Source organism: Protobothrops mucrosquamatus, unplaced genomic scaffold (genome assembly GCF_001527695.2).
Source record: "Protobothrops mucrosquamatus isolate PMUCROS unplaced genomic scaffold, P.Mucros_1.0 scaffold4761, whole genome shotgun sequence".
Lineage (NCBI taxonomy): Eukaryota > Metazoa > Chordata > Lepidosauria > Squamata > Viperidae > Protobothrops > Protobothrops mucrosquamatus.
Genome location: NW_015390653.1, coordinates 19,123 through 33,020, shown reverse-complemented (window position 1 = coordinate 33,020; position 13,898 = coordinate 19,123). Strand labels below are relative to the sequence as shown.

Sequence of the window (13,898 nt, the reverse complement as noted above, 5' to 3'; positions counted from 1 at the left end):
AGACAGCCAAATGCTGAGCACCTCCCTCTGCTAGAGAAAGGCCTCTTCAGAGCAGCCAGCGACGGCTCTTCTGGCAGGCTTGGATGCCCTCTTAGAGGGAGGCGGAAAGCCTGGTGAGTGCCCTCCAATGCTGCCAGCTGCACCCAACGGGGCCAGACCCAGGGCCCTTCCCCTGCGGTCACAAGTGGCCAGAGGGCAGCAGCTCCTCAGCTGGATGTGCTGCAGCCTCTCTGGAGCTGCCCAAAAGCAGAGTGGCTGGACTCCAGCCAAGGCCAGGGCCCCTTTGCCCTGATAGTGGAAAGTCTGGGGTGGAAGGGAGATACGGCTCCATGGTAATTCAGGACCCAGCCCCTAGTAGGCAGCACAGAGCAGTGCCAGCGGGGGGGGGGGCTCCTTTCTAAAGGGGAGGACAGTCTCTTTTCCCTCCAACATCCCTGCAGGGCGGGCAGCTAGGGCGGGGGATGTTCACATCCTGCTGGATACAAAAGGGGATCCTACCAGCCCCCCCCCACACTCCAGGGAGAAGAATCCCATCCTCAGCCTGGAATCCCCACTGAGCCCAGGCCCCCCACTGGGGACTCCGAGGACAAAGCCACAAAGACCCCCGCCGAGTAAGCTCTCTTTATTGTGCCTCCCATGCGCAGCAGGAAGCAGGGCGGAGAAGGCCGCCTCAAGCCTTCTTGTCGTCTTTCTGCAGGAACCGCCGGGGTCCTGGGGGGGGAAGAGGCAGAGCCCTTGAGCCGGAGGAGGTGGGCAGGGCCTGACAGGCCTGGCCCTGCAGAGCCCTGGAGGCGGAAGGGTCCTCAGCGCGCCCCGTCAGCACGACCCCATGCAGCTCGGGCAGCTCCGTAAAGGGCAGGTAAGCTTCTCCTGGGGGGAGAGAGGCCACAGGTGGGGGACACGCCCACGGAGGGCCCTGATACAGTAGGACAGACAGGGCCCCCCCCAGGTAACAGCCTGCACGGGAACAAGACTGAGGGAGATGGGGCAGCCCCTGACCTGGCTCCCCCATTCCCCAACCCGCGGCCCTGGGGGTTTCTGGTTCGGCTCATAAGCAAGTCTTCCTCCGGCTGTGGCTGATTCAGCCCTCCTGACTTGGGGGGAGGCCGGTTTCCCCTCTGGGTCATCTCTGCCCTTGGCTGCAGCTGGACTGAGCATGGGTCTGGGGTCTGCCAAAAGGGCTTCGAACCCACCGGCCCCACAAAGCCAGGGCACGGCTGGCTTTGCATCTTCCCCTGGGCAGTTGGGGTCTCTCAACAAGGAGGACAAGCAGGGAGCAAACCCCTGGGCTAGACCCCACCCCCCACTAGGGGCTCTCCCTGGGACAGCCCTGGATGAGGGTCCCAAGCCTGAGCAGAGGCAGAGTCCTGCTGAAAGGGGGAGGAGGGAGGAGCTGGCTAGCAGAGTAGCAGAGGTTCTACGGGGGAGAGGAAGGAGCCGCCCTTGGCAGGAATGGCTGCTAAGATGTGGGCAGGTCCTTGCCAGGGCCAGAGGAACAGACACCCTTCCCCCCTCCCCAGCTGGGGGAAGCCCTGCAGTTGCCACTGCAAAGCAGAGAAAAGGGCAAAGGGCGGGAAGAAGGAAGGGAGGGGGCCAGGGAGGGGCCGCAACCCGCCTGCCACCCCCATACCGTAAGGCCGGCCACCTCTGCGCCGCGTCTCCTCTGACTCAAAGAAGGTTTCGTGCTCCTCCCAGCGTCGGTCGCAGGCTGCGCACAGGAAGCTGGAGGCGAAGGCCATGCAGGAGCAGCCTGGCGGGGCAGGAGGGGCACCAGGTTAGGGTCAGCATAGCCGGGCACGGGGAGGGGGGGCTGCAGAGCCTGGCACCTGAAGCAACTGCAGAGCCTTTTGGAGAGGCATGGGGTGGGTGGGGGGGGGGAAGGAGGGCTTCCCACCCTGCTGCTGCAGAGTTGTTGAGAGGGCCAGCTGAATTGTATGTGGGAATGGTCTTCAGAGATGGGTCAGGGTCAGGGTTACTTCGAGTCTTGCAAGCTTCTCTTAATGTAGCCTGACAATAAAGAATGCACTGGTCGTTCAGCTTCTCGTCTGAATGCATTTCTCCCCTCCTTTCCTTTTCCTCTCTGGGAAAACAGGCCCAGAGCCCCCCTGGCCAGAAGGCAAGAAGAGATGCCAAAGCCCCCCAGGAGGACACTGGACTGGCACCGATTGTCCCCTTCCCCCCCCCTCAGCCGGCTGCCACTTTGCCTGCAGGAGGGCTGTCCTCGCCTCTTGGTCCAGCTTTGCACAGAGGGATAACTTTCCACTCTCACCATCAGAAGTAAACCCCCCCCATCTCTCAGCCCGGGAAGAGGGGGTGGATGAAGGGAGAAAGGAGCCCCCCCCAGTGCTCTCAGACATGGGTTGCTGCTGCTGCTGCTGCTATTCAGGCGGTTCCAGGAGGCCTTTGCAGTAGCTGCCCCAATGCTCCTGGGGGACGGTGCCCAGATCAGAGCGGAGAGTCTCTGCCTAGGATGGTTGGGGGAGGGGGGCAGGAGGGGGCTCTTTAGCTGTGCAGCTCAGGGAGATGGGGCCACTTTGGAATTGACAGGCTGCCAGGGCCACAGGATACAGAGGTCATTTACGCCCGCCAATTGAGGAGGGGGCTCTGCAGGGCTGGTGACTGGAAGAGGCTCAGATTTGCCCCTGGACTTGCCGGAGATTACACGGCCTTGGTGAGAGATGGGGGTCAGGATGAGCAAACCCTGGAATAAGACAAGATGGGGCTGGAAGTAGAGGAGCAGCCGGCTGGGGTGTGTCGGATAGAGAGGGTGGTCTTAGCAGACGGAGGGAAGGGCGGTTACCAAAGCAATGAGCCCATAAAGGTGGCTTCAACCGAGTCCCAAAAGGCTGCAGCAACCGGGATTGCATTCCGGAGATGCTCAGCAGCCCCGGGGCACATCCTCTCTACTCCAGGTGCTCACTAAGAGGAGGAAGGGGCCCAAACTGGCCAGAGAGCCAGCAGCTTCAGGTGGCGGGCAATGGGGTGCTCACCTCGGACGTAGCATCTCCGTGCTCCGATGGGCGTGTGTTCTTCATGCGTGTGTGTGCACCGGCATTTGGCTCGCCAGGCTGCCACGTCAAAGCCGGTTCTTCTCCGAAGCCAGAACTCGCCCACCTCCTCGGGGCGGGAAGGAACGAAGAGGAATCCCTGGCATTGGCAGCCTGCCACAGTGCAGGGCACAGTGGCTCGTTTCTCTGAAACACAGAATAGGCCTTCTGGCGGGGGAAGAATCCAAAAGGAAGGACGGCAGGTCTCCGGGCAAAGCAAGCAGGGACCCTCTGGTCCCCAAAGCCTCCTCTGGGGGGGGGAGAGGACCCCCTGGGCAACTGGCTGAAGACCCTCCTCTAAGCGGGAAGGCAAAGGACCCCCCGAGTTCTCATATTTGGCTTTATTTTGGACAAGGTAGGGTATTTGATAGAGGAAGAGGCGGTGTGTAAAGTCCTCTTAAAAGCCCCACCCTGCATTCAAGATGGGGGGCAGGGTTCATTAAGGCCATTGTTGGGTGCCCCTAAGACTCCAGAAAACCAAGATCATGGCATCCGGCCCTCTCAATTCCTGGCAAAGAAATGGAGAAGAAATGGAGGTAGTGACAGATTTTATTTTTCTGGGCTCCAAGATCACCTCAGATGGGGACTGCAGCCAAGAAATTAAAAGACGCTTGCTCCTGGGGAGGAAAGCTATGGCAAATCTAGACAGCATACTAAAAAGCAGAGACATCACCCTGCCAACAAAAGTATGTATAGTCAAGGCCATGGTTTTCCCAGTTGCAATGTATGGTTGTGAAAGTTGGACCATAAGAAAGGCTGAGCGCCAAAGAATGGAGGCCTTTGAACTATGGTGCTGGAGAAGACTCCTGCGAGTCCCCTGGACTGCAAGGTGATCAAACCGGTCAGTCCTAGAGGAGATCAACCCTGACTGCTCTTTAGAAGGCCAGATCCTGAAGTTGAAACTCAAGTACTTTGGCCACCTAATGAGAAGGAAGGACTCACTGGAGAAGAGCCTAATGTTGGGAACGATGGAGGGCAAGAGAAGAAGGGGATGACAGAGAATGAGGTGGCTGGAGAGAGTCACTGAAGCAGTAGGCCTGAGTTTAAATGGACTCCAGAAGAGTAGAGGACAGGAAGACCTGGAGCAACATTGTCCATGGGGCCGCGATGGGTCGGACACGACTTGCAACTAACAACAACAAAGACTCCAGAATCTCTGGGCTGGGCAATAAAACGTGATGGGGATATATGAGTTAATTACACAGGGTGCCCCCCCAGAGCCCCACAAGAAGCCTGTCTCTCCTGCATGCGTCCTTAAGAGTGATTGTGGGGAGAGCGGAAAGCAGGTTGTGGCAGCCGGGTCCTGCCTGTGACCAGAGAAGCTCAGTTCTGAAGACCAGGAATGCACCCGACTCCCTGGAACAGAAAGAGCTATGATGGCCTCCAGATGGAGGCAAACAGCCCTGCTCGGCTGCTTGGAAGGCAGCTCTGCCTTCTTCTGCCTGTTTGGGAAAGAGCTGCCAGGTCTGCTGCCTCAGGCTTTAAGCCTTGCGGCACAGGCTGCCATCGCTTCCCACTTTCCCTTGGAAGAAACAATGATCAGGATCCCTTCCAATGGATAACAGGCCTGGATCTAAGGTGGAAATTTAGGTACAGGAAGTCCTTGACTTATGACCACAATGGAGCCTGCCCATCACCGTCATGTCATGATCATTATAATTGACACCAATCATCATGTGACCAATTTTACGAGCATTTTCTGCAGTGGCCATTAAGCAAATCACCATGGTCATTAAGTGAATCCAGTTAATGTCGTTAAGCGAATGCCATGCTCCCTAAGTGAACTCATTGTTCACTAGGGGGCATTTTTGCCAAAAAAATTGTAAATTGCCGGTCACATGACTGGAGGATGGTGCAAAGGCCCAGAAATCCAGGCCAGCTGCCCAGTGCCCAAAATGTGCTCATGTGACTGTGGGAAGCAGAATGACCTTTGGAACTTTGGGATACGGTCATAAATACCTTTGGGGGGATCCCCCATAACCCTGAATGGTCACTAAGCAACCTTCGTAAATCCACTTCCTGTATTTATTTAAAGATTTCTATGGGACACATCTTGCACCACATAACTCTGGGAACTTAACAACAGTGATGACAAAAAGAAAAACAACACAATAAGAAAATAAGAACCAGACCTCCCTCTCCCTCAACAACACTCACTCATCCATATGATCCCCTGGACAGCAGCCCTAAGACATCCTTAGGGAAGTGCAGATGACCTGACTCTCTGCCACGTGGGGCTTTAAGCATGATAGCAATAGCACTTAGATATATCTACCCCTTCACAGTGCTTTACAGCCCTCTCTAAGCAATTTACAACCTCTTGCCTCCAGCAATCTGGGTCCTCATTTTACCTACTTCGGAAGGATGGAAGGCTGAGTCAACCTTGAGTATGTGAGAATCCAACTGCCAAACTGTTGGCAGCCAGCAATCAGCAGAAGTAGCCTGCAGTACTGCATTCATAACCACTGCGCCAGCACGGCTCATGATAGATAGAAAGGGCACCTTCAGTTGCACCCAGGAGGAAACTGGGGGCCACCGTATTATATGGCCAAACTGGCGAGTGCCCAGTACCATATGAGCTGCCAAGTCCTGAACCAGTTGTAACTTCCAGGTGGTCTTCAAAGACAATCTCATGTCCAGCGTGTTGCAATAGTCCAACCAGGAGGTGACCAAGGGATGAGCAACCGTAAGCAATGGGCCCCAGTCCAGGAATGGGCACTACCTGTCTGTCAAAGGTCTCCCCAGTCATGTCTGTCACCTGTTCCTCCAGGAGGACCCCCACATGGTCTATCAGCTCTGTCTGGCCTGTTTGAGGTTTCTGGAACACACACCCGCTGTGGGCTTCCGCAAGGGATGAAGGCCAACCACGGACCAGCAGAGCCTATCCACTGCAGCCTCCGAGTGAGCTGCGGTGTGTGCGCCAGAAGCACCCCCGGAGAATGGCCAGCAATGTCTCACAAGAGCTGTGGGAGTGTGTAGCAGAAGACCTCCTGGAGAGCCAGTCTGTGGCCTTCAGCACATTCAGAGCTGCTGGCCCTTGGGGAGGCTTTGCAGGAGGAAGGCAGGCAGGGCTGAGAGCAAGCAGAGGGCCTGTGAGTAGACTCCACCAGCACTGGGCTTTCCTCCAACCCTCGCTTGAACGGTCTTCAGGCTCTGCGTCATAGCCACATGAGCCACCACAGCCCCTTGTCCCACTGCCCCCTCCCCAGCTGGGCCATGCAACCTCCGCCATCCTGTTGCGCTCACTGTGCGCATCTCAGAGTTGCACCCTCGCTCAGCGCCTGGATCCCAGGCCAGCAGCAGCAGGTGGAGGAAGACAGCTGGCTGCCAGCAGCGAAGAGACAAGGGTCAGCAGCAGAGTGTGGAATGGCCAAAAGAGCAGAGTTGGGGAAAGACGGGGTGGTCAAGCAGTGTATGGCAGAGCAGAACCGTGTAGTCCTGCCTTTACAACGGTGCTGTCTTGGCCTAATGACAACAATTCGGACTTCTGGAATTGCCATTGTTAAGCTGTATGGTCATAGTCGTTGTAAGTCAAGGACTACTTGTAGTGAGTCCATTTAATATGCTCTGTTAAGTGTGAAAGGACATTAAAATAGACAGCAAGAGCAAAAACGTGGGTTCTGCCGGAGGAAAGCCGTGTTCATCTATGGTGGCAAAAGAGCCAGAGGGTGAAACGTTGCTGCCAGATTCCGCCTGACTTTCTGCTTATTTGGTGGCTGAGGCTTCTTCTATGTCTGGGCTTCCCTGCCCTATCTGGGCATCCTGAAGTCAGCTGCCACCTTGTGCACCACTCTCAGCCAGGCCCTCTCCTGCCCATCTCCTGCTTTGATACTCACCCACGTACACCTGGTGCAGCTTCAGCAGGTGCCCACAGAAGCACTTGGACTCATCACCCACCCGGAAACAATCCCAAAGGTATTCAGGACAGCGCCAGCCGATGTAGAGACCTGCAGAGGAACAGAGGGGCCTGCTCAGTGGGTGGCCTTGCAGAAGGCTGGGAGGCTGTTTGGATGGCCATCAGGGGCCCAATCCCTGCCCCAGCTAGCTCAAATCCCACCCAGTAGCCTCAAAACTCATTTCTCTCTCTTGGAGGTGGGGAGAGGAGGGCATCCCAGATGCCAGACTGGGAAACAGCTTGGATTCTGCCCAGTGTTGTCGTCCTCCTCCTCATCATCACCAGAAGGAAGCCGAGCATGCAAGCTGCTTCTCAGAAAGCAGCCCTGGTTCCTGTGCCCACCTGCCCAGAATTCTGTGAAGAGGGTCTCTGCTGAGGCTCCTGGGGCCTCCCCTCCATGGGTCCCTGCAGGGAGGCTCCCACTCACCTGTCTGGATGGACTTGAGGGCCGCCTCCTTCTCCAGGTGGAAGAGCTCCTTGGTGTTTTTGGCGAATTTCTCTCGGTGCATGGCCTTGGCCACTGACACCAGCTCCTCCTTCTCGGCTGGCACGATGGTCCTCACCGTGTAGCCTGTGGGGAGAGCAGCCGGCCTCAGTCGCTCCCAGACTGGCTCCCAACCTTACTTTATGTTCGCTGCCTTCCATCTTGGGCTCCCGCTGCCTTTCCTCTGCTCCTTTCCCTGCCTGCCTGCTGCTTCTGGGGGGCTGTGGAAACTGCTACCCTTCTTCAGTCTCTCCCCCAGGGCAGCCCCTCCCCTCCCTGTCCCCAAAGCTTCCTGCCCGGGGTGGGGGGCGCCCTTTTCCTCTGCTGGGCTCCGGCCCTGGACAGAAACCACCTACTTTGCTGCTGGCCTCCCTGCTGTTCCGCGGCCAGAGCCCAGGCCAGCGGTCAAAGGGAAGCACAATCTGGGCAAAGCCTCGCGGCTCTGGTGTTCTGTCCTCTCCCTCCCCCCCGCCCACCAGCCCCGCCTGCCCTGGGCCCGGATGCACTTCTGGGGGGGGCCATTGCCCTGGATGAGTCCCACTGACTTGGCGTGGCCTTCTTGGCCGGCGGGCCCTTCTTCTTGGCTTTCGTCTGCTCGCCTGGGCCCAACCTGGCCAGGGCGCCGGTATGTTCCCCACGACCTTCTGTCTCTTCCAGTTGTGGTGGCAGCCCATTGGAGGGCTCCTTCCAGGACAGCGGCGACGGTGAGAGTGAAAACGAGGAGCACGTGAGAGGGGAACTCTCAAGCGGCATGGAGGATGGTTCACTGAGGCTCGTGTCCTGAGGCTCTGGCCACTCAGACGAGGAGGGTAGGGAAATGTCCGGGAGCTCATCCTCCCCTTCCAAGGAGGTCGAGTGCGGGAAGACTGTATCCTCGCTCTGCAGGGAGGTGGAAGCGGGCAAAATCAACTCTTCCTCCACCTCACGAGCCGTGGGTGACGTGCTGCTGGGGGGCGCCACCTCCTCCTCTGCCACTGCCCTTGCCTCCCAAGACTGAGATGTTGCCGCTGGAGGCAGTGAGGCTGATGCTTCCATGGGTTCCACTTCCATGCTGGCTCTGCTGGATACAAGCAGGAGAGGTGATCGGGTGGGCCGCGTGGCCCGGGCATGGGCGCAGGGAGAGTTCAGTGGAAGGGAGCTGGGCAGAGGCCAAGACGGTTCACACGTGCCTGGCCAAGGATCCCTGGGCAGCCGGGCTCTCCCACGGGGGAGTTGAGGGAACCATCTCCTTCTGGCTCTTCTATGTCCAGCAGATTGTGCAAAGCCCACTGGTAGATTTTCTGCTACTGGGTTGCGCCCCTTGCGGTGTGAACACCAGAGCTGCCTTGCCTGAGATGACCACTGGCCCATTGAGCCCCGAACCCCAGTCCGGCCTCGTGATCTGCCTCCTGGCGGGGCAATTGGGCACTTTCCAGGCACTCCGAGGTGCTTTTTCCTGCCAATGCGGTGAAGAGGACAGGTGAATTGGCAGGCCGGGAGGGGTGCAGGGGGGGGACTTGGGCAGCCAGGGGGGGTGGAGGTTGAACAGGAGTCTCATTCCCCCCCATAGCTCCTCTACCTTTGTGGGATTCCCCGTTGGGCAGAAGAGCAGCAGCGGCTTGGAGGCCTGGATTCTCTGGCGGGGGGAGGAAACGTTTCCAGGGCAACAGAAGCCTTGTTTTATTGGCATAGCAGCGGCCAGCTGGGTTCCAGCTGTTGAAAGAAAAACCTTCATCAGGGTCCAGTCCAAGCTGGGAATAAACAAAATGGAGACTGCTTTAGAAAGAAGGTTGTAGTTTATTGAAGAGGAGAGCCAGATAGAAAGATGGCTCTGGGAAAGCTGACCTGTAGTAGGGAGTGGTGGGTTTTTATACCTTCTTGAGCTTTTGTTTGGAGTTGTTCCTATGGCATGAACTTTGACCTGAGTCTGAGTGTGCCTTTCTGGCATTCTGATGGTGGTGGGTTAATCCTATTATGTCCCAAAGGTCATATCCTGCTTCCCTGGGACTGTGGCTGAAGACTATGTCCTGTATTGGATTTTTTGGTGTGAGGGATTGTCGATTCTAGGGATCTTTCTCTTTTGAATCCCATCTTCCTGGCTCCAATCTTTCTGACAAGATTATCACATCTGCATTTCTGCAGGCCTGGTTTCTGTTTGGAGCAGAGAGACTTGGGGGGTGGGGTTTCTGCCTTTAAGATCCTATTGCTAAGGAAGCTTTGGATACAAAGCTGGGTCTCCTCCCATGGAAAGGGAGTGGGCCTCCCTCTGACTTTGCCCTCGTACCCATCATGGGCAACCTGGGTAAGGAGAGCAAGCACAACAGCAGCAGCCTTGAGGAGGAGGTAAGTGCAGCTGGGTGCCCCCTTGGGGAAGTGGGGCTGGGCTTGGTACTGCGGGTGCTCGAGGGCCAGGCTGGGCATTTGACCTCTGCTGTCCAGGGCTCCCGGCAGCCCGCACCACCATCCAGCCCCCCCCACATGGCCTGAGAGGAACAGTGAGGCTCCTCCAGTGGACCAGGCCTTGGCACTTGCCCTGGTCCCACCCCCTGCCAGAGACCCTCAGATCTGTCTCACTCGTGCCCAGGCCCCCACAGGCACCCTTGACGCGAAGGATGTAGAGCTGGCCATGCCCACCCAGTAGGCCACACCCACTCCATCCACACCCACCCAGTAGGCCGCATCCATCCTGGCCACACCCGCCCCAGGGCAACCGCAATGCTGATGCGGCCCTCAATGAAATTGAGTTTGACACCCCTGCTGTAGTGGGTCCCAAAAGGGGGGCCTTTCAACCCATTAAGGTCTAAAACAAGGGCCAAAGTTCTGTTAGGTGGAAAAGAAATTTATAGTGTCCAATATTCTGTGCTGATTCTTTTGGATGTTTGATGTCACTTTGAGCTTCTAGTCAGGTTTTTGAAGCACATGCCTCCAAAATTCTTAGTCATGTTTTTCCTCAGTACATAACCATTGGCTGCCTATTTGCAAGGGTTGTGTCCTGCCCTAGCTCTTAGTTTAGTGCATCCAGGTTTGTAATGTCCAGTTCAGATTAGCCAGTGTGCAAGCCAGGCTATTAAATTGCACACAGTGAGCCCTAGGACTCCCACTTTGAGTCCACCATTGCAACATATTCAGGGCTTGGCTTTTGGAGATCTCTTTTCTGCTACTTCCTCAGTCAGAGCACATGAATTGCAAATTGCCGGAGGGGGCCTGGTTCCCTCCCCCTTGGAATTTGCAGGAAGGTGTAATTAATTAGTTATTAATTATAATTCATGAATTATAAATATGTCAAACAGCACAAGCCCTGCAATTCATCACTTCCTGTCAATCAGATCTGCATCCTTTAATAAGCCCTTGTTGGGTTTGATCTCTCCACAGGGTCTATCCATTTAATGGTAGTGTAGGACAGCCACAGGTAGCCTTCTTCTTCACCAGGATTTCATTGATATTTCCCGAGAAGTGCTCCCCCCCGCCCCTCTTGTTGCCCAAGTGCTGCTCAGCGCTAGCAGCAGGACCAGCGATTTCGCAGAAGCCTGTGGAGAGCTCAAACCCAACAAGGGCTTATTAAAGGCTCCAGATCTGATTTTAAAGGAAGTGAGGAATTGCAGGGCTCCATTTTAGGCCTTGTGCTGTTTGACATATTTATAATTAAGTTAGTTTAGGAGTTAGAAAACATTGTAATCAGTTTTGGAGTTGATACGAAATGGGGGGATATAAAATACTACAGAGGGCAGAATGAAGATCTTTAAAAGCTGGAATAATGGGCAAAAATCAGGATGATTAATTTCAACAGGGATAAATGCAAAGTCCAATGTATGTGTAGAAAGAAGAATCAAAGGCATGAATGCAGGGTGGCAGGTAGTATAGAAAACCCAATAAGGGATCCTGCCGAAGGAGGTTTACTATGGACCATCTGGGCAGGCAGAAGATACAGGCCAGGTCTTTCTGCATCAGATGAGCAGAGAGGTTATCAGAGAGGCCTACAAGAGTGATAAGGAAGGGGGCAATTATCCGGGCATCCTAGTCTTCCCTTGCTGACAACTTCATTTGGTGGAAGAAAGAGCAAGAGGAAATGCGATCCTGGAGCTAACCCAGAATCCCAGGCCGGGTTCAGCACTTCAGAGCTCCATCTGGACCTTCTCAGGGCGATCTCTGCTGCCCTCCCCAGGCTGCCCTCCTTTCCCCAAAGCTTCACAGAGCTGCTTTTTGGGGCGGGGCAGGGCTCGTCTCAAAGGGGCAGGGTGGGGCCCCGGGATCAGGCCCGGAAGAGAGGCAGGAGGAGCAGAGCAGCAACGCTGGAACCCAGCTGGCTGCTGCTATGCCAATAAAAAAAGGCTTCTGTGGCCCCAGAATCGTTTCCCCCCTTGTTTACTTGTTCCTGATGTGCTGAAGACACATGCAGCTGGGTAACATCCCATAATAAGCATTGGGGGTGCACTTAGTGAAGTTCTGGGGTATCTGAGGAACTGCCTCACCCCAATGGGACTAATTGGCCCCTCTCCTTCCAGTGGAAGCAGCCTAATTTGGACCTCATTGGCCAAAGAATTTCTGCTGCTGGGCTCCAGGAGAAGAGCCTTTTCTGCTGTGCCCCCCCCCCCAAGAATATTCTACCATCAGAGGTGAGATTCCACCCCTCCCCCCAAACACATACAAACACAATCCTGGCCTTCTGGAAGAGCCTGAAAACCTGGTTCAGCCGCTCAGCCTGAGGGGCTGACAGGGTAGGGTACCTTGAAAGTGTCTCATTGGGTAGAGAAAATCTTACCCCCAAGTTGTCCATCATCTTAACTTTTAATCTCTTTATTCTAGTTTCGATTCTTTTTAGCATTTTGACTTTCATTTCATTGTAAGTCATCCAGAGTTGCTGTATTAGTGAAATGGGTGACATAAAAAGTTATTAAAATTAAATGAGCTCTCAATCCAGGGGGTATTTTTTGACATGCTAAAGTGGAGCTTTTTGCCTCTGGGTCTTTAAGCAAAAATGCCACGTTACTTTTTCTTGTTCCTCTAATGGCCCCACTTGCAAAATTCTTGATTGCAAATCCAGTTATTATAACTGAACCGTTTGTGGCCAACCTCTTTGGCTTCTTCAGGTAAGTGTCGAAATAGGTTCTAGCTAACTGCTGGTTCTTAGGATGACTCTGTGAAGCAAAGCTTGGGCCAAGTGATTAGGATGGACGAGGTCTGGGTGAAGCTAATTCACGGCTCATTTGCAAAAACCCTTTCATAATTTCCTAATAAAATAATTGTTCAGATCCTCAGTGAATTAGCTGCAGGTTCCCAAAGTCTTCAAGGGCAAAGATTGAGTAAAGTGCCGAACAGTAGTAGAACAGTAGTAGAGACAAAGCTAACTCTTTACCCCAGAGCCCATACTCCAGATGGGGGTCCTACCCAGCCTCTCCTGGAAACCTGCAGACTGGCACCCAGGGAGCTTCTGAAAGACCAGGGAGGCCGAGGCTTCTCAGGCAAACATTTTATTGGAGAAGAGCATCTGATGGGAGAGGTTGGAAGGGTCACCCCCCCCAAGGCCCCCCAAGGCAGAAACGGGTAAGCCTTGCTCTCTTCACCCTCTCACTTGAGGCGCCAGAAGATGTTCGTGCCAACGCTACAAAAAAGGAGGGAGGGAAATTTCAAAATTCTTATTGGCATGATTGGTGTCCCCCCCCCCAGGCTGAGCATCCCACCCCCACCGCATTCCCTGCTTCCACCCACTCAAGTGATAAAAAAGGGGGGCAAAGGAAATGGATGCTGCAGGTTCTGGGGGATGGCGAGGGCCGGGTAGGTCCCCAGCCACGCATTGCTGGCCACGTGTGATGAGGGGAAGGACACTGACCCAAAGCAGGTTGGGCGAATTCTCCTGGGCCTTTGGGGTTCTCCCTTGAAGCAGCTCCGTCGAGGTGGCCAGAAAAGTGGCCTCTTTGGAGGGGAGCAGCAGAGCTGCAGGCCTTGTGCTCGGGGAAGGCACCCAGGTGGCCTCTTTGCCCCATACAAATATGGGGGCTGTGCTGGGCTACTGCTCTTTAATTTGAGTAGAGCAATAAAAGCCAACTCTCCAAGTGTTGCCAGCTGTGTGCAACCCAGACTGTGGTGCCACCCAAACCACACTTGTCAGTGAGAAGGACCTGGGGAAGCTCCTCCAAAGCTTTGCTGTGTTTCTTTGTGGGGGGAGTGGCAGAAAAGGAGTCTCCAGCCTCTCCCACAGGAGCTCCTCAGCCCTGGGTCCAGGAATATCCCCCAGAGAGGCAAACCCGTTTGGGGCGTCCTTTAAAGAGCCACTGGGGGGGGGGGAAGAGAGAGAAAAAGAAGAGGTGCCCAGGGCCCTTCCAGTTAGGGGGCACAGCAGTTCAGCCCCTGCGTTTCCTTACAGGGTCGCATTCCAATCGTCTGCTGCGGATGTAACGTTCACACGAAGCAGCCAGATTGTCTTCAGCTGCTCCTTTCCGTTCTCGTCCACCAGACACTGGCCCGCAAAGATGGAGGTGGTTCCTGTCAGATCAAA

General features: G+C 55.3%; 2 protein-coding genes across 2 annotated transcripts in view; both read right to left on the bottom strand.

Annotated features, from left to right (window-relative positions):
- Positions 1 to 670: 670 nt before the first annotated feature.
- On the bottom strand, positions 671 to 8,476 carry FAM221B (family with sequence similarity 221 member B). Its single transcript, XM_029286735.1, has 6 exons — positions 7,972 to 8,476; positions 7,370 to 7,513; positions 6,888 to 6,994; positions 2,991 to 3,192; positions 1,631 to 1,750; positions 671 to 870 (listed from the first exon to the last, which is right to left on the bottom strand). Exons 1-6 carry the CDS (start codon positions 8,474 to 8,476, stop codon positions 671 to 673), a joined length of 1,278 nt encoding a protein of 425 aa, XP_029142568.1.
- Positions 8,477 to 12,970: 4,494 nt separating this feature from the next.
- LOC107299285 (avidin-like) overlaps positions 12,971 to 13,898 on the bottom strand; it is a 2,223-nt gene continuing 1,295 nt past the window's right edge. Inside the window, exons 3-4 of the mRNA XM_015828645.1 lie at positions 13,765 to 13,885; positions 12,971 to 13,004 (exon numbers count right to left, since the gene is read on the bottom strand). Of these exons, the coding sequence (XP_015684131.1) occupies positions 12,971 to 13,004; positions 13,765 to 13,885 (155 nt within the window). The remainder of the gene's footprint in view (positions 13,005 to 13,764; positions 13,886 to 13,898) is intronic.